The 21847-nt window shown below is 45.9% G+C and overlaps 1 protein-coding gene across 1 annotated transcript; it reads left to right on the top strand.

Moving 5' to 3' along the window:
* Positions 1 to 5606: 5606 nt before the first annotated feature.
* On the top strand, positions 5607 to 16393 carry LOC145341245 (uncharacterized; the record flags this gene model as incomplete). The annotated part of the gene is made up of 11 exons (XM_080186171.1): positions 5607 to 5942; positions 6156 to 6347; positions 6671 to 7652; positions 8583 to 8744; positions 8973 to 9345; positions 9445 to 9723; positions 9856 to 10052; positions 10503 to 11960; positions 12342 to 12905; positions 13203 to 15198; positions 15889 to 16393. Coding segments are annotated over exons 1-11 (7044 nt in total), but the record flags the coding sequence as incomplete, so codon positions are not given.
* Between the last annotated feature and the right edge of the window lie 5454 nt (positions 16394 to 21847).

A 21847-nucleotide genomic window follows, 5' to 3' on the forward strand; every position in this document is an offset into this window, starting at 1 on the left:
TTACAAGTACAGAACACAATATTAAAGAACTTGCAATAAGGTGGATTTTACTTTTTCCCTGAATGACCGCATGTACCCCACAATGATAAGATCTGAGGATGCACTGACCCTTTTAATCAAATTTCTATACTACCAAATTCTTTATGGTTTGAGTTCTCACAGTGCTACTGAGTTAACATAGTAGTCACTCTTGAGAGGTCATTGAATCTTATCCTGAACTGCGATAGTTCTTGGATTTGTGGAGATTTCATGAAGTGTCTCTTCGGATGCCTGAGTCTCCCTCTCATGGGTCTTCCTGCTTTCATAGGGCTAGTTGTTGTTTCCTTTTGGCCAATAACATCCATAGATGATGGGAGAATCTGGAAGAACTTTGTGTTGCAGAACCTCCATGGCTGCTGATTCTTTGGAATTTCTTCATTGTGCCTAATGTTCTCAAAAATGGCATATCCCCTAGGAACAGTAAATTTATTAAGAGTTTATTATTGCTCCTAAACCATCTCGCTTACATAATTAGAACCACTGGTTGATGCTTTAGCTCCGGAGTCATAGAGTCATAGAGAGGTTTACAGCATGGAAACAGGCCCTTCGGTCAAACTTGTCCATGCTGCCCTTTTCTTTTAAACCCCTAAACTAATCCCAATTAACCGCATTTGGCCCATATCCCTCTATACCCATCATATCCATATAACTATCCAAATGCTTTTTAAAAGATAAAATTGTACACACCTCTATTACTACCCCGGCAGCTTGTTCCAGACACTCACCACCTTCTGTGTGAAAAAATTGCCTTTCTGGACACTTTTGTATCTCTCCTAATCTCACCTTAAACCTATGCCCTCTAGTTTAAGACTCCCTACATTTGGGAAAAGATATTGACTATCTACCTTAACTATGCCCCTCATTATTTTATTGACCTCTATAAGGTCACCCCTCAAGCTCCTATGCTTCAGAGAAAAAAGTCCCACTCTGTTCAACCTCTCCTTATAACTCAATCCATCAAGTCCCGGTAATATCCTAGTAAATCTTTTCTGCACTCTTTCTAGTTTAATAATATCCTTCCTATGGTAGGGCGACCAGAATTGCACACAGTATTCCAAGTGTGGCCTTGCCAATGTCTTGTACAACTTCAACAAAACGTCCCAACTCCTGTATTCAATGTTCTGACTGACGAAACCAAGCATGCCGAATGTCTTCCTCACCACTATGTCCACCTGTGACTCCACTTTCAAGGAGTTATGAACATGTACCCCTAGATTTCTTTGTTCTGTAACTCTCCCCAGTGCCCTACCATTAACTGAGTAAGTCCTGCCCTGGTTCAATCTACTAAAATGCATTACCTCACAATTGTCTAAATTAAACTCCATCTGCCATTCATCAGTCCACTGGCCCAATTGATCAAGATCCCGATGCAATGGAGATAACCTTCCTCACTGTCCACCATGCCACCAATCTTGATGTCATCTGCAAACATACTAACCATGGCCCCTGTATTTTCATCCAAATCATTAATAATAAATGACAAATAACAGTGGCCCAGCACTCATCCCTGAGGCACACCGCTGGTCACAGGCCTCCAGTTTGAAAAACAACTGTCTATAATCACCCTCTGGCTTCTGTCAAGAAGCCAATTTTGTATCCATTTAAATACTTCACTCTGGATCTCGTGAGATTTAACTTTATGCAACAACCTACCATGTGGTACCTTGCTAAAGTCCATGTAGACGACATTAACCTTCTTGGTTCCCCCTTCAAAAAACTCAATCAAACTTGTTAAGTTTTGTTAAAAAAATGCAAAATACTTAAATAAAAAATATGTAAATGGGGTACTAGAGAATTAGCCGACAGATCACTGGAAAGATTCCTAAGAGTAACTACGTCCTAGAGCTTCATTACGAAGCTTTCAGTTATAACTGAAGGAAGGCTAGGGGATTTCTACTGCAGACTTCATCATGATGCATTTCATATTGTATCTTGAACATTATCAAAGTGTATATCTCATTAGGGCATGATTGGACTTAAAGCACAATTTTGAAGATTGAGTTTATGAGATACTTAAAGAAGGTGTCTCACCATCAGGATCTCTTTAAACAGCAATTAAAACAAAGTGCCATTAGCTTTATAGATTGTCTCGTTTGCAGATGCTAGAGTAGTTGACAAGTGCTGGCAGGCATAGCCGTGCTCTAACATGTGTGTCAGGGCAAATCTGTGCCTGTGGATTTCAAAACTTGGCTGTTGTTTCAAGCTTCAGATCTTCTTGTACGTATTCCTTTGGGTACTGTTGCAGTGCTCGTCTCTCCCACAATTATTATCTTACATTTTATGCTTTGTCCAACATATAATTCATAACAGTATATCATAACTATCTTCCTTGTACTATCAGCTGGATATACATGCCATTCACTTGTCCCCATGTAAATCTCACATCAAAGGTAGATTGAGGAAATACTTGTTCGGTTGAGGCTCATATAAATCAGTATGCTGTTTATTTCATAGGCAGCAAGTGAACAATTATCATCTGATTCACTTAATTCAATTAGTAAAAACTGTCGTCACATAATAATGCAGAAACATAGAAACCATAGAAACCCCACGGTGCGGGAGACCATTCGGCGCATTGAGTCTCCACTGATCGCAATCCCACCCAGTCCCTATCCCTGTAGCCCCACTTATTTACCCTGCTAGTTTCCCTGACACTAAGGGGCAAGATGTGGAGATGCTGGCATTGGACTAGGGTGAGCACAATAAGAAGTCTCACCACACCAGGTTAAAGTCCAACAGGTCTACCCGGTAGCGCAAGCCCCCAGAGCACTGCTCCCCCAGCAGGCGAGCGGAGAGTTGGATGCACAAAAAGAGCATACATAGACATAAACTCAATTGCAAGTGCCAAGTTTCTCAAGCTTCCTGTTCTTGGCGTGCATGTAGATGGTGTTGTTCCGTTATCTCGTCTACTTGGCAGTGGTCTGCTAAATCCTAAGCGCAAGTTGAGAATATGGACTCTATCTTGCGATTGAGTCATGTGGCTAGTTGTAAGACTAGCCAAGTAAAACACCAAGATATTGCTGATATCTTGGTGACTGAAGGAAAATCCAGCCCTCTATATCTGAAATGAATTGAGTTCACTTCTTTAGTATTGCTGCTGAGATTCAACATAAGTAAGCTTTAGGTGCAACATGCATCATGACTGGACAGATCATCGGAAAATTGAATATTACAGAATGCTGCAATATACAATAGGAGGATATTACGCACAGTTGTCATTTGCTGCATGCTGCATCATTTTGTATTTTAGAAACGACTCACAATTGATGCACAGGAGAAGGATGAAGAAAAGGAAAGGAAAGTGGCAGTTTTTTAAGCAGCTACTGGAGGTCCTGCCTCATGCTGAAGCCAATCCAGGGAAAGCCACTCGAAGCTGCCAGTGGTGTGTGCAGCAATAAGAAACAGACTCCCAAACAAAATCTCCTTGCTCCCCTGTGAACTAATCCGACTATCACGTTCTTTTGATTATCTGTCAAGCTCTTAACAGAATTTCTCCTCTGCTCTTCTTTCCTACATACTTTTCCCCAGCCTGACCTGATTCAATGCACACACATTGATTCAATGTTAAACAGAATTTGATGACTATTTTGTTAGATTATCAATTCAGAAGAAGTGATTGGAGCGATATAGTGAATGCAGGCAGATGTAATGTATGTGAAATTGAAGGTGTTTGATAAGAATAAATCTTTTCTTCATCCCCTATGTTTATTAAAAGTTGCAAAAGTATTCATAAAGCTAATCAGTATCCAATTATCAGAGGCTTATCATAAAAATACTTTAAAAACATAGCCCAGCAATAGGAAGGAAACGCTCATCAAGTACGGTAACTTATTTAAAAACCATCAGTAGCTTCAGATAAAGTTGCTGAAGAAACCACATGCAAGTTTACAGACTATGAAATGGAGACAGAAATACCTAGGTGTTGATCCAGTAGCAAACTGAAGGGTAGTTTTTAATATCTTCCTTCCCTGCCACCCACCTCATCTCCACACCGACACCTGGGCAGGCGATGGCCTAGTGGTATTATCGGTAGGCTATTAATTCAGAAACTCAGTTTCTGTTCTGGGGAAGTGGGTTTGAATCTCGCCACAGCAGGTGGTGGAGTTTGAATTCAATAAAAAAAAATCTACTGTTGACCGTTGAAAACATTGTCAATTGTCAGAAAAATCCATCTGATTCACTGATTTCCTTTAGGGAAGGAAATCTGTCGTCCTAACCTGCTCTGGTCTACATGTGGCTTGAGCCACAGAAATGTGGTTGATTCTCAACTGCCCTCAGGCAACTAGGATGGATAATAAATGCTGGCCAGCCAACAATGCCCACGTCCCATGAATGAATAGAAACAAAAGTGGAGTGAAAGAGAAATTAAAATGGCAGAAGTGGAATGGCGGGCAACTACTCAGTTATTTATTATGCTCAGAAATCATTATATTTTTCCATGTTGTCTTCTAGAGGCTATATCAGCAGAAGCTCCTACAATAATGACAACTCCAATGCTGGCAACTCCAACATCAACAACTTCAAAGCCAACAATTATAAAGGCAACAACTACAAGTACAACAACTCCAACAACAACTCCAACTACAAGACCTCCATCTACAACTCCAACAACAAGAACTCCAACTACAAGAACTCCAACAACAACTCCAACTCCAATAACAACTCCGACTGCAACAACTCCGACTACATCAACTCCATTAAGAACTCTAACTACAACAACTTCAACCAGAACAACTCTAACTCCAACCCCAACTAAACCAACCCCAACTACACCAACCCCAACTACAACAACTCCTACAACAACCCCAACTAGAACAACTCCTATAACAACCCCAACTACAATGACCCCAACTACAGCAACCCCAACAACAACCCCAACAGCTCCAACTACAACCCCAACAACAACTCCCACTACAACCCCAACAACAACTCTGACTACAACTCTGACTATAACTCCGACAACAACAACTCCGACAACAACAACTCTGACAACAACAACTCTGACAAGAACCCCGACAACAACAACCCTGACAACAACAACCCCGACTACAACAACCCCGACTACAACAACCCCGACTACAACCCCAACAACAACTCCGACTACAACCCCAACAACAACTCCGACTACAACCCCAACAACAACTCCGAGTACAACAACTCCAACAACAACACCGACTGCAACCCCAACAACTCCGACAACAACAACTCCGACAACAACAACTCTGACAACAACAACTCCAACTACGACAATTCTGACACACACAACAACTCCGACAACAACTCCGAGTACACCCCCAACGGCAACAACTCCAACGACAACTCCGACTACAACAACCCCAACAGCAACAACTCCAACAACTCTGACTATGACCCCAACAACAACAACTCTGAAAACAACAACTCTGACAATAACAACAACAACTTTGACTACAACTCCGACTACACCAACTCCGACAACAACCCCAACAACAACAAATCCTACAACAAGTCCAACAACAACTCCGACGACAACAGCCCCGACAACGACAGCTCCGACAACGACAGCCCCAACAACAACAGCTCCGACAATGACTCCGACTACAACCCCGACAACAACAACTCTGACAACTACAACTCCGACTACAACTCCGACAACAACAAGTCCGACATCAACACCGACAACAACTCTGACAACTCCGACTACATCCCCGACTACATCTCCGACAACAACTCCGACCACAACCCAGACAACTCCGACTACAATCCCAACAACTCCGACAACAACAACCCCGACTACAACAACAATTCCGACTACAACAACAACTCTGACTACAACAACTCCAACAACAACTCCGACTACAACTCCGACTACAACTCCGACAACAACACCGACAACATCTCCGACTACAACAACTCCGACTACAACAACTCCGACTACAACAACTCCGACAACAACAACTCCGACAACAACAACAACTCTGAGTACAACCCCAACAACAACTCCGACGACAACTCCGACTACAACAACTCCGACAACAACAACTCCAACTACAGCCCCAACAACTCCGACTACAACCCCAACAACAACTCTGACAACAACCCCAAATACAACCCCAACAACCACAACTCCGACAACGTTATCTCCGACTACAACAACTCTGACAACAACAACCCCGACAACAACCACTCCGACTACAACCCCAACAACAACAACTCTGACTACAACCCCAACTACAACAACTCCGACTACAACAACCCCAACAACAACAACTCCGACAACAACCCCAACAACAACTCCGACAACAACTCCAACTACAACAACTCCGACTGCAACCCCAACGACAACAACACCGACTACAACCCCAACAACAACAACTCCGACAACAACTCCAACTACAACCCCAATAACAACTCTGACTACAACTCTGACCATAACTCCGACAACAACAACTCTGACAACAACAACTCTGACAAGAACCCCGACAACAACCCTGACAACAACAACCCCGACTACAACAACCCCGACTACAACAACCCCAAATACAACAACCCTGACTACAACAACCCCGACTACAACCCCAACAACTCCGACAACAACTCCGACTACAACCCCAACAACAACTCCGACTACAACCCCAACAACAACTCCGAGTACAACAACTCCAACAACAACACCGACTGCAACCCCAACAACTCTGACAACAACAACTCCGACAACAACAACTCCGACAACAACAACTGCGATGACAACAACTCTGACAACAACAACTCTGACAACAACAACTCCGACTACGACAATTCTGACACACACAACAACTCCGACAACAACTTCGAGTACACCCCCAACGGCAACAACTCCAACGACAACTCCGACTACAACAACCCCAACAGCAACAACTCCAACAACTCTGACTACGACCCCAACAACAACAACTCTGAAAACAACAACTCTGACAACAACAACAACAACTTTGACTACAACTCCGACTACACCAACTCCGACAACAACCCCAACAACATCAAATCCTACAACAAGTCCAACAACAACTCCGACGACAACAGCCCCGACAACAACAGCTCCGACAACGACAGCCCCGACAACGACAGCCCCGACAACGACAGCCCCGACAACGACAGCCCCGACAACGACAGCCCCGACAACGACAGCCCCGACAACGACAGCCCCGACAACGACAGCTCCGACAACGACAGCTCCGACAACGACAGCCCCGACAACAACAGCTCCGACAATGACTCTGACTACAACCCCGACAACAACAACTCCGACAACTACAACTCTGACTACAACTCCGACAACAACAAGTCCGACATCAACACCGACAACAACTCCGACTACATCTCCAACAACAACTCCGACCACAACCCAGACAACTCCGACTACAATCCCAACAACAACCACGACTACAACAACAATTCTGACTACAACAACAACTCTGACTACAACAACTCCAACAACAACTCCGACTACAACACCGACTACAACAACTCCGACTACAACAACTCTGACAACAACAACTCTGACAACAACAACTCCGACAACAACAACTCTGAGTACAACCCCAACAACAACTCCGACGACAACTCCGACTACAACAACTCCGACAACAACAACTCCAACTACAGCCCCAACAACTCCGACTACAACCCCAACAACAACTCTGACAACAACCCCAAATACAACCCCAACAACCACAACTCCGACAACGTTATCTCCGACTACAACAACTCCGACTACAACAACTCCGACAACAACAACCCCGACAACAACCACTCCGACTACAACCCCAACAACAACTCTGACTACAACCCCAACTACAACAACTCCGACTACAACAACCCCAACAACAACAACTCCGACAACAACCCCAACAACAACAACTCCGACAACTCCAACTACAACAACTCCGACTGCAACCCCAACGACAACAACTCCGACAACAACCCCAACAACAACCCCGACAACAACTCCGACAACAACTCCGACAACAACACTGACTACAACAACTCCGACTACAACAACTCCGACTACAACAACTCCGACTACAACAACTCCGACAACAACAACACCGGCAACAACAACTCTGAGTACGACCCCAACAACAACTCCGACGACAACTCCGACTACAACAACTCCGACAACAACAACTCCAACTACAGCCCCAACAACAACTCCGACTACAACCCCAACAACAACTCTGACAACAACCCCAAATACAACCCCAACAACCACAACTCCGACAACGTTATCTCCGACTACAACAACTCCGACTACAACAACTCCGACTACAACAACTCTGACTACAACAACCCCGACAACAACCACTCTGACTACAGCCCCAACAACAACTCCGACAACAACCCCAACAACAACTCCGACTACAATCACAACAACAACCCCGACAACAACAACCCCGACAACAACAACCCCAACAACAACCCCGACTACAACAACCCCGACTACAACAACCCCGACTACAACAACTCCAACTACAACCACTCCGACTATGACCACTCCGACTACGACCACTCCGACTACAGCCCCAACAACAACTCCGACAACAACCTCAACAACAACAACTCCGACAATAACTCCAACTACAATCACAACAACAACAACTCCGACAACAACAACTCCGACAACAACCCCAACAACAACTCCGACAACAACCCCAACAACAACTCCGACAACAACTCCAACTACAACAACTCCGACTGCAACCCCAACGACAACAACTCTGACTGCAACCCCAACAACAACTCCGACTACAACTCTGACTACAACCCCAATAACAACTCCGACTGCAACCCCAACAACAACTCCAACTACAACAACTCCGACTACAACTCCGACTACAACCCTGACTACAACAACTCCGACTACAACAACTCCGACTACAACAACTCCGACAACAACCCCAACAACAACTCCGACTACAACCCCAACAATAACAACTCCGACAACAACTCCGACTACAACCCCAACAACAACGACTCTGACAACAACCCCAACAACAACAACTCTGACAACAACCCCAACAACAACAACTCCAACAACAACCCCAACAACAACACCGACTACAACCCCAACAACAACAACTCCGATTACAACCCCAACAACAACTCCGACTACAACCCCAACAATAACAACTCCGATAATAATTCTGACTACAACCCCAACAACAACAACTCCGACAACAACCCCAACAACAACAACTCCGACAACAACCTCAACAACAACAACTCCGACTACAACAACTCCAACTACAACAACTCCGACAACAACTCCGACTACAACCCCAACAACAACAACTCCAACTACAACAACTCTGACAACCACTCCGACTACAACCCCAACAACAACAACTCCGACTACAACAACCCCAACAACAACCACTCTGACTACAGCCCCAACAACAACTCCGACAACAACCCGGACAATAACTCTGACAACAATCCCAACAACAACCCCGACAACAACAACTCCGACAACAACCCCAACAACAATAACCTCGACAACAACAACCCCGACTACAACAACCCCGACTACAACAACCCCGACTACAACAACCCCGGCTACAACAACCCCGGCTACAACAACCCCGGCTACAACAACCCCGACTACAACAACCCCGACTACAACAACTCCGCCTACAACAACTCCGACTACAACCACTCCGACCACAAGCACTCTGACTACAACCACTCCGACTACAGCCCCAACAACAACTCCGACAACAACCTCAACAACAACAACTCCGACGACAACTCCAACTACAATCACGACAACAACAACTCCGACAACAACCCCAACAACAGCAACTCCGACAACAACTCCAACTACAACAACTCCGTCTGCAACCCCAACGACAACAACTCCTACTGCAACCCCAATGACAACAACTCCTACTGCAACCCCAACAACAACTCCGACTACAACTCTGACTACAACCCCAACAACAACTCCGACTGCAACCCCAACAACAACTCCAACTACAACAACTCCGACTACAACTCTGACTCCAACCCCGACTACAACAACCCCGACTACAACAACCCCGACTACAACAACTCAGACTACAACAACTCCAACTACAACCCCAACAACAACTCTGACTATAACCCCAACAACAACAACTCCGACTACAACAACTCCGACTACAACAACTCCGACTACAACAACTCCGACTACAGCCCCAACAACAACTCCGACAACAACCCCAACAACAACTCCGACTACAATCACAACAACAACCCCGACAACAACTCTGACAACAACTCCGACAACAACAACCCCAACAACAACCCCGACTACAACAACCCCGACTACAACAACCCCGACTACAACAAACCTGAGTACAACAACTCCGACTACAACAACTCCGACTACGACCACTCCGACTACGACCACTCCGACTACGACCACTCCGACTACAGCCCCAACAACAACTCCGACAACAACCCCAACAACAACAACTCCGACAACAACTCCAACTACAATCACAACAACAACAACTCTGACAACAACAACTCCAACAACAACAACTCCGACAACAACAACTCCGACAACAACCCCAACAACAACAACTCCGACAACAACTCCAACTACAACAACTCCGACTGCAACCCCAACGACAACAACTCCGACTGCAACCCCAACAACAACTCCGACTACAACTCTGACTACAACCCCAACAACAACTCCGACTACAACCCCAACAACAACTCCAACTACAACAACCCCGACTACAACTCCGACTACAACTCCGACTACAACCCCGACTACAACAACTCCGACTACAACAACTCCGACAACAACCCCAACAACAACTCCGACTACAACCCCAACAATAACAACTCCGACAACAACTCCGACTACAACCCCAACAACAACGACTCTGACAACAACCCCAACAACGACAACTCTGACAACAACCCCAACAACAACAACTCCGACAACAACCCCAACAACAACACCGTCTACAACCCCAACAACAACAACTCCGATTACAACCCCAACAACAACTCCGACTACAACCCCAACAATAACAACTCCGATAACAATTCTGACTACAACCCCAACAACAACAACTCCGACAACAATCCCAACAACAACAACTCCGATTACAACCCCAACAACAACTCCGACTACAACCCCAACAATAACAACTCCGATAACAATTCTGACTACAACCCCAACAACAACAACTGCGACAACAACCTCAACAACAACAACTCCGACTACAACAACTCCAACTACAACAACTCCGACAACAACTCCGACTACAACCCCAACAACAACAACTCCAACTACAACAACTCTGACAACCACTCCGACTACAACCCCAACAACAACAACTCCGACTACAACAATCCCAACAACAACCACTCTGACTACAGCCCCAACAACAACTCCGACAACAATCCCAACAACAACCCCGACAACAACAACTCCGACAACAACCCCAACAACAACAACCTCGACAACAACAACCTTGACAACAACAACCCCGACTACAACAACCCCGACTACAACAACCCCGGCTACAACAACCCCGACTACAACAACCCCGACTACAACAACTCCGCCTACAACCACTCCGACCACAAGCACTCTGACTACAACCACTCCGACTACAGCCCCAACAACAACTCCGACAACAACCCCAACAACAACAACTCCGGCGACAACTCCAACTACAATCACAACAACAACAACTCCGACAACAACTCCGACAACAACCCCAACAACAACAACTCCGACAACAACCCCAACAACAGCAACTCCGACAACAACTCCAACTACAACAACTCTGTCTGCAACCCCAACGACAACAACTCCTACTGCAACCCCAATGACAACAACTCCTACTGCAACCCCAACAACAACTCCGACTACAACTCTGACTACAACCCCAACAACAACTCCGACTGCAACCCCAACAACAACTCCAACTACAACAACTCCGACTACAACTCTGACTACAACCCCGACTACGACAACCCCGACTACAACAACCCCGACTACAACAACCCCGACTACAACAACTCCGACTACAACAACTCTGACTACAACCCCAACAACAACTCTGACTATAACCCCAACAACAACAACTCCGACTACAACAACTCCGACTACAACAACTCCGACTACAACAACTCCGACTACAACCCCAACAACAACTCTGACTAAAACCCCAACTACAACAACTCCGACTACAACAACTCCGACTATCACAACTCCGACTACCACAACTCCGACTACCACAACTCCGACTACCACAACTCCGACTACAACAACTCCGACTACAACAACTCCGACTACAACCCCAACAACAACTCTGACTATAACCCCGACTACAACAACTCCGACTACAACAACTCCGACTACAACAACTCCGACTACAACAACTCCGACTACAACCCCAACAACAACTCCGACAACAACCCCAACAACAACTCCGACTACAACCCCAACAATAACAACTCCGACAACAATTCCGACAACAACCCCAACAACAACAACTCCGACAACAACCCCAACAACAACAACTCCAACTACAACAACTCCGACAACAACTCCGACTGCAACAACTCTGACTACAACCCCAACAACAACTCCGACAACAACCCCAACAACAACTCCGACTACAACCCCAACAATAACAACTCCGACAACAATTCCGACAACAACCCCAACAACAACTCCGACAACAACCCCAACAACAACAACTCCGACTACAACAACTCCGACAACAACTCCGACTACAACAACTCCGACTACAACAACTCCGACTACAACAACTCCGACTACAACAACTCCGACTACAACCCCAACAACAACTCCGACTACAACCCCAACAATAACAACTCCGACAACAACTCCGACTACAACCCCAATAACAACAACTCTGACAACAACCCCAACAACAACAACTCCATCAACAACCCCAACAACAACACCGACTACAACCCCAACAACAACTCCGACTACAACCCGAACAACAACTCTGACTATAACCTCAACAACAACAACTCCGACTACAACAACTCCGAGTATAACAACTCCGACTATAACAACTCCGACTACAACAACTCCGACTACAACAACTCCGACTACAACCCCAACAACAACTCTGACTATAACCCCAACAACAGCAACTCCGACTACAACAACTCCGACTACAACAACTCCGACTACAACCCCAACAACAACTCCGACTATAACCCCAACAACAACAACTCCGACTACAACAACTCCGACTACAACAACTCCGACTACAACAACTCCGACTACAACAACTCCGACTACAACAACTCCGACTACAACCCCAACAACAACTCCGACTACAACCCCAACAATAACAACTCTGACAACAACTCCGACTACAACCCCAATAACAACAACTCCGACAACAACCCCAACAACAACAACTCCGACTACAACCCCAACAATAACAACTCCGACAACAATTCCGACAACAACCCCAACAACAACAACTCCGACAACAACCCCAACAACAACAACTCCGACTACAACAACTCCGACAACAACTCCGACTACAACAACTCCGACTACAACAACTCCGACTACAACCCCAACAACAACTCTGACTATAACCCCAACAACAACAACTCCGACTACAATAACTCCGACTACAACAACTCCGACTACAACAACTCCGACTATAACCCCAACAACAACTCTGACTATAACCCCAACAACAACAACTCCGACTACAACAACTCCGACTACAACAACTCCGACTACAACCCCAACAACAACTCCGACAACAACCCCAACAACAACTCCGACTACAACCCCAACAATAACAACTCCGACAACAACTCCGACAACAACCCCAACAACAACAACTCCGACAACAACCCCAACAACAACAACTCCGACTACAACAACTCCGACAACAACTCCGACTACAACAACTCCGACTACAACCCCAACAACAACTCCGACTACAACCCCAATAACAACAACTCTGACAACAACCCCAACAACAACAACTCCAACAACAACCCCAACAACAACACCGACTACAACCCCAACAACAACAACTCCGACTACAACCCCAACAATAACAACTCCGACAACAATTCCGACTACAACCCCAACAACAACAACTCCGACAACAACCCCAACAACAACAACTCCGACAACAACCCCAACAACAACTCCGACTACAACCCCAACAACAACAACTCCGACTACAACAACTACGACAACAACTCCGACTACAACCCCAACAACAACAACTCCGACTACAACAACTCTGACAACAACTCCGACTATAACCCCAACAACAACAACCCCGACTACAACCCCAACAACAACAACTCTGACAACCACCCCAACAACTCCGACTACAACCCCAACAACAACAACTCCGACTACAACCCCAACAACAACAACTCCGACAACCACCCCAACAACTCCGACTACAACCCCAACAACAACAACTCCGACCACAACAACTCTGACAACAACTCCGACTACAACCCCAACAATAACAACTCCGACAACAACTCTGACTACAACCCCAACAACAACAACTCCGACAACAACCCCAACAACAACACTGACTACAACCCCAACAACAACTCCGACTACAACCCCAACAACAACTCCGACTACAACCCCAGCAACAACTCCGACTACAACCCCAACAATAACAACTCCGACAACAACTCCGACAACAACCCCAACAATAACAACTCCGACATCAACCCCAACAACAACACCGACTACAACCCCAACAATAACAACTCCGACAACAACTCTGACTACAACCCCAACAACAACAACTCCGACAACAACCCCAACAACAACACCGACTACAACCCCAACAACAAAAACTCCGACTACAACCCCAACAACAACTCCGACTACAACCCCAACAATAACAACTCTGACAACAACTCCGACAACAACCCCAACAATAACAACTCCGACAACAACCCCAACAACAACACCGACAACAACCCCAACAACAACACCGACTACAACCCCAACAACAAAAACTCCGACTACAACCCCAACAACAACTCCGACTACAACCCCAACAATAACAACTCTGACAACAACTCCGACAACAACCCCAACAATAACAACTCCGACAACAACCCCAACAACAACTCCGACAACAACCCCAACAACAGCAACTCCGACAACAACTCCAACTACAACAACTCTGTCTGCAACCCCAACGACAACAACTCCTACTGCAACCCCAATGACAACAACTCCTACTGCAACCCCAACAACAACTCCGACTACAACTCTGACTACAACCCCAACAACAACTCCGACTGCAACCCCAACAACAACTCCAACTACAACAACTCCGACTACAACTCTGACTACAACCCCGACTACGACAACCCCGACTACAACAACCCCGACTACAACAACCCCGACTACAACAACTCCGACTACAACAACTCTGACTACAACCCCAACAACAACTCTGACTATAACCCCAACAACAACAACTCCGACTACAACAACTCCGACTACAACAACTCCGACTACAACAACTCCGACTACAACCCCAACAACAACTCTGACTAAAACCCCAACTACAACAACTCCGACTACAACAACTCCGACTACCACAACTCCGACTACCACAACTCCGACTACCACAACTCCGACTACCACAACTCCGACTACAACAACTCCGACTACAACAACTCCGACTACAACCCCAACAACAACTCTGACTATAACCCCGACTACAACAACTCCGACTACAACAACTCCGACTACAACAACTCCGACTACAACCCCAACAACAACTCCGACAACAACCCCAACAACAACTCCGACTACAACCCCAACAATAACAACTCCGACAACAATTCCGACAACAACCCCAACAACAACAACTCCGACAACAACCCCAACAACAACAACTCCAACTACAACAACTCCGACAACAACTCCGACTGCAACAACTCTGACTACAACCCCAACAACAACTCCGACAACAACCCCAACAACAACTCCGACTACAACCCCAACAATAACAACTCCGACAACAATTCCGACAACAACCCCAACAACAACTCCGACAACAACCCCAACAACAACAACTCCGACTACAACAACTCCGACAACAACTCCGACTACAACAACTCCGACTACAACAACTCCGACTACAACAACTCCGACTACAACAACTCCGACTACAACCCCAACAACAACTCCGACTACAACCCCAACAATAACAACTCCGACAACAACTCCGACTACAACCCCAATAACAACAACTCTGACAACAACCCCAACAACAACAACTCCATCAACAACCCCAACAACAACACCGACTACAACCCCAACAACAACTCCGACTACAACCCGAACAACAACTCTGACTATAACCTCAACAACAACAACTCCGACTACAACAACTCCGACTACAACAACTCCGACTACAACAACTCCGACTACAACAACTCCGACTACAACAACTCCGACTACAACAACTCCGAGTATAACAACTCCGACTACAACAACTCCGACTATAACAACTCCGACTACAACAACTCCGACTACAACAACTCCGACTACAACCCCAACAACAACTCTGACTATAACCCCAACAACAGCAACTCCGACTACAACAACTCCGACTACAACAACTCCGACTACAACCCCAACAACAACTCCGACTATAACCCCAACAACAACAACTCCGACTACAACAACTCCGACTACAACAACTCCGACTACAACAACTCCGACTACAACAACTCCGACTACAACCCCAACAACAACTCCGACTACAACCCCAACAATAACAACTCTGACAACAACTCCGACTACAACCCCAATAACAACAACTCCGACAACAACCCCAACAACAACAACTCCGACTACAACCCCAACAATAACAACTCCGACAACAATTCCGACAACAACTCCAACAACAACAACTCCGACAACAACCCCAACAACAACAACTCCGACTACAACAACTCCGACAACAACTCCGACTACAACAACTCCGACTACAACAACTCCGACTACAACCCCAACAACAACTCTGACTATAACCCCAACAACAACAACTCCGACTACAATAACTCCGACTACAACAACTCCGACTACAACAACTCCGACTATAACCCCAACAACAACTCTGACTATAACCCCAACAACAACAACTCCGACTACAACAACTCCGACTACAACAACTCCGACTACAACCCCAACAACAACTCCGACAACAACCCCAACAACAACTCCGACTACAACCCCAACAATAACAACTCCGACAACAACTCCGACAACAACCCCAACAACAACAACTCCGACAACAACCCCAACAACAACAACTCCGACTACAACAACTCCGACAACAACTCCGACTACAACAACTCCGACTACAACCCCAACAACAACTCCGACTACAACCCCAATAACAACAACTCTGACAACAACCCCAACAACAACAACTCCAACAACAACCCCAACAACAACACCGACTACAACCCCAACAACAACAACTCCGACTACAACCCCAACAATAACAACTCCGACAACAATTCCGACTACAACCCCAACAACAACAACTCCGACAACAACCCCAACAACAACAACTCCGACAACAACCCCAACAACAACTCCGACTACAACCCCAACAACAACAACTCCGACTACAACAACTCCGACAACAACTCCGACTACAACCCCAACAACAACAACTCCGACTACAACAACTCTGACAACAACTCCGACTATAACCCCAACAACAACAACCCCGACTACAACCCCAACAACAACAACTCTGACAACCACCCCAACAACTCTGACTACAACCCCAACAACAACAACTCCGACTACAACCCCAACAACAACAACTCCGACAACCACCCCAACAACTCCGACTACAACCCCAACAACAACAACTCCGACCACAACAACTCTGACAACAACTCCGACTACAACCCCAACAATAACAACTCCGACAACAACTCTGACTACAACCCCAACAACAACAACTCCGACAACAACCCCAACAACAACACTGACTACAACCCCAACAACAACTCCGACTACAACCCCAACAACAACTCCGACTACAACCCCAGCAACAACTCCGACTACAACCCCAACAATAACAACTCCGACAACAACTCCGACAACAACCCCAACAATAACAACTCCGACATCAACCCCAACAACAACACCGACTACAACCCCAACAATAACAACTCCGACAACAACTCTGACTACAACCCCAACAACAACAACTCCGACAACAACCCCAACAACAACACCGACTACAACCCCAACAACAAAAACTCCGACTACAACCCCAACAACAACTCCGACTACAACCCCAACAATAACAACTCTGACAACAACTCCGACAACAACCCCAACAATAACAACTCCGACAACAACCCCAACAACAACACCGACAACAACCCCAACAACAACACCGACTACAACCCCAACAACAACAACTCCGACTACAACAACTCTGACTACAACCCCAACAACAACAACTCCGACTACAACAACTCTGACAACAACTCTGACAACAACAACCCCGACTACAACAACCCCGACTACAACAACCCCGACTACAACAACTCCGACTACAACAGCTCTGAATACAACAACCCCAACAATAACAACTCCGACTACAACTCCAACAACAACAACTCCAACTATAACTTCGACTACAACCCCAACAACAACAACCCCGACTCCAACAACCCCGACTCCAACAACTCTGACTACAACCCTAACAACAACAACTCTGACTACAACCCCAACATCAACAACTCCGACAACAACAACTCCGACTACAACTCCAACAACAACAATCCCCACAACAACAACTCCAACTACAACAAGTCCAACTACAACTCCGACCACAACCCCAACAACAACAACTCTGGCTACAACAACTCCGACTACAACAATCCCAATAACAACAACTCCAACAATAACCCCAACAACAACAACACCGACTACAACTCCGAATACAACAACCCCAACAACAACAACTCTGACAACCACGATTCCGACTACAAGTCCGTCTACAACCCCAGCAACAACAGTTCCGACTACAACAACTCCGACTACAACAACTCCGACTACAACCCCAACAACAACTCCAACTCCAACAACAACTCTAACTACAATAATTCCAACAACAACCCCAACTACAACAACTCCGACAACAACCCCAACAACAACCGCAACTACAACAACTCCAACTACAACATCTAAAATTAATCCATGTGACTCGAATCCATGCAGAAATAATGGGACTTGCATGAAGACAAACAATGATTTTGTTTGCATTTGCCAATCAAATTGGACAGGAAAAGACTGTAGTGAAGGTAAGTGTTAGAATCAATGGCTAGGATTCTCCCAAATAAAATCTAAATTCTCAATATGCATGAAGATGGTCGTAAGTCCTGTTGTTTCTTTTTAGCATACTTATCAGAGTGAATCACTGACACTTTGTGCATCGCAAAATGCCTCAGTGAAATTCACTCTAGAAAGTATAGAGTGGGGCCGGTTTCCATGTGAGATAGTGACGGCATAGAGCTGATCGAGCCACTGCACATACGCTGATATGTCAGAGTGGAGATTGGCGTGTGCGCAGTGGTTCCTCCATTGCTGGCCTCCTGATCACTGGTTATCCTGACCAACCCTCCACCCAATCGGAGGCCTCCCCAACTTTCTGTGTTCCTACCACTATGTTCCTACTTCCCCAGCCAGCCCTAAACTCTCCAAACCCCTCACCCCAGAGAGTTCTGACCATCACCCCCGCCCCACCCATCCACTGACCCTGATAACCAGCCCCGATATCTCCACCTGTGACCAGCCCCTATTTTCACCCGACAGTGCTTGCCCCCTCCCACCGATGACCAGCCCTGACCCCTTCCCCCGGCAGCCCCGACACCCTCCAGCCTAATGACCTGGCTCAATTGCCCTCAATCCCGCCTTTCACTCTGGCCCTTTTACAGAGAGTTCCCTCCCCCTTGGCCTTGCCCCCTTGGCACTGCCTGCTGCCCAATGGGCAGAGCCAAGGGGCCCTGTGGGCTGTGCCAGTTTTTCATGGGCAGTGCTAGAATGCTAGGCTGGCACTGCCCAAGGGGCATCCTCCTTACTCCGACCTCCCTGGGAGTCTCAATGGCCTCTGTTCCCTCCAGCAGGGTCAGGTGCCTGTTCCTCGTTAGTGGGGAGCAATCATAAACACCACTGGAGGGAACCATTCCTGGCGGGGGGGTGGTGGGTGGAGATGCTAGTGGGCCAGGAGAATACCCCTAATCATATTGAAATAAAAATTTCAATATGATAATCAGCTTTGTGCCGATTTCAGACACAATGGCCTCTGTTCCCTCCACTAGGCCATTGCCTCCCCTCTAGGATATTATAGTCTAAAATTTCATTGTTACTCTCCTAGGATTTGATCATTTTATTTATAGCATTAAATGAAAGAGAGATTGGGACCAGAGTGAGGGAAGTATTGTACTTGGGACAAGACAGATAAATGCTTCCTGCCATTGGCTGTTATGAGATTGGCTATCTAGAACTTCCTTGCTGTCCCCTCTGCTGGGAGCTTCACTCGTGCCCTGTGTAACACAGACACCCACTACACACAGGATCAGAAGTGAATGTTACCAGTATTCACTTTGCCAAGTTTTCACCAGATGATGCATCTTTGGAGTTTTGGACCCATCCTCTTTTATTTCACGATGTGAAATTGCTGGTGTAAGTAGTCTCATTACCCCAGGTTAAAATCCAACAGGTTTATTTGGTAGCATGAGCTTTTGGAGCATTGCCCCTTCTCACTCACCTGATGAAGGGTGAGTGAGAAGGAGCAGCCTGGTGTTGTGAGACTTTTACTTCACTGACTAAGATCTCAGCTAAATGTATACACTGTAAAGCATAAAAAAATCCATTCACATTTACTTTTTAGATTCCCATTTCAACAGTGCCCACTTGGTATTGATGGGTATCTGTTGCTCATGGCAACATATCACAGAATGAATATGTATCTTCAGCAGAAGGCAGCAAAGGTGATGAGAATAAAATCTACCTAATTTTCATCCAGCACAATAGAGGATATAAGTCAGAAATTACTAACATCTTACTGAGGAATTATTTTCTCTCCCCAGGTGCCGTCTGCAACCAATCTAATCATAAACTTAAAAATAATGAGAGTGTGACATTTAACAAAATTGTTTTGGGGTCAATTGGATTTTCAAGGGAAAATTGTGCGGAAGGCACTTCAAATGGTATGTAAATTGAATTAATTACCATTTATCCTTCAAGGCATTTATTACTTTCTTCTATACTGTGTACAATTATCTATTTACTTGATCACTGTATAACTTGCTATTATAGCCCCCATTTTATGTGGACAGTCCTTGGGCAGAATTTTCCTAGACAATTTCTAAGTATCATGGTGAGAAAAAAGGAGTCCTCCACGTCAGTCTCTCAGGCACAGTCCACATCACAATATTTTGGCAGTCGGTGCAATGGAAGAGCCTTCATGCAAATCACGTCATTATGGAGGCTCAAGATGCGTGATTTGCCCAGAATGGCCACAGCTCTGTGTCGTTAACAAAGGGGATCTGCATTTAAACACTTACGATATATCCACTGTCAGTCACGCCAGGAAGATGGCACCGTGTAAACCAGCCCTGCGCCCACAGGGGGAGAACTGTGTTGGCTGCTTGGCGTTGTGGGGGAGAGGAGGGCCATCTTCATTCCCCGAGATGGCCGATGATCCAGGAGTTGGGCTGGGTAGGTGACCTGGGA

This window comes from Carcharhinus amblyrhynchos, chromosome 3, assembly GCF_965287045.1.
Source record: "Carcharhinus amblyrhynchos chromosome 3, sCarAmb.v2.hapA, whole genome shotgun sequence".
Lineage (NCBI taxonomy): Eukaryota > Metazoa > Chordata > Chondrichthyes > Carcharhiniformes > Carcharhinidae > Carcharhinus > Carcharhinus amblyrhynchos.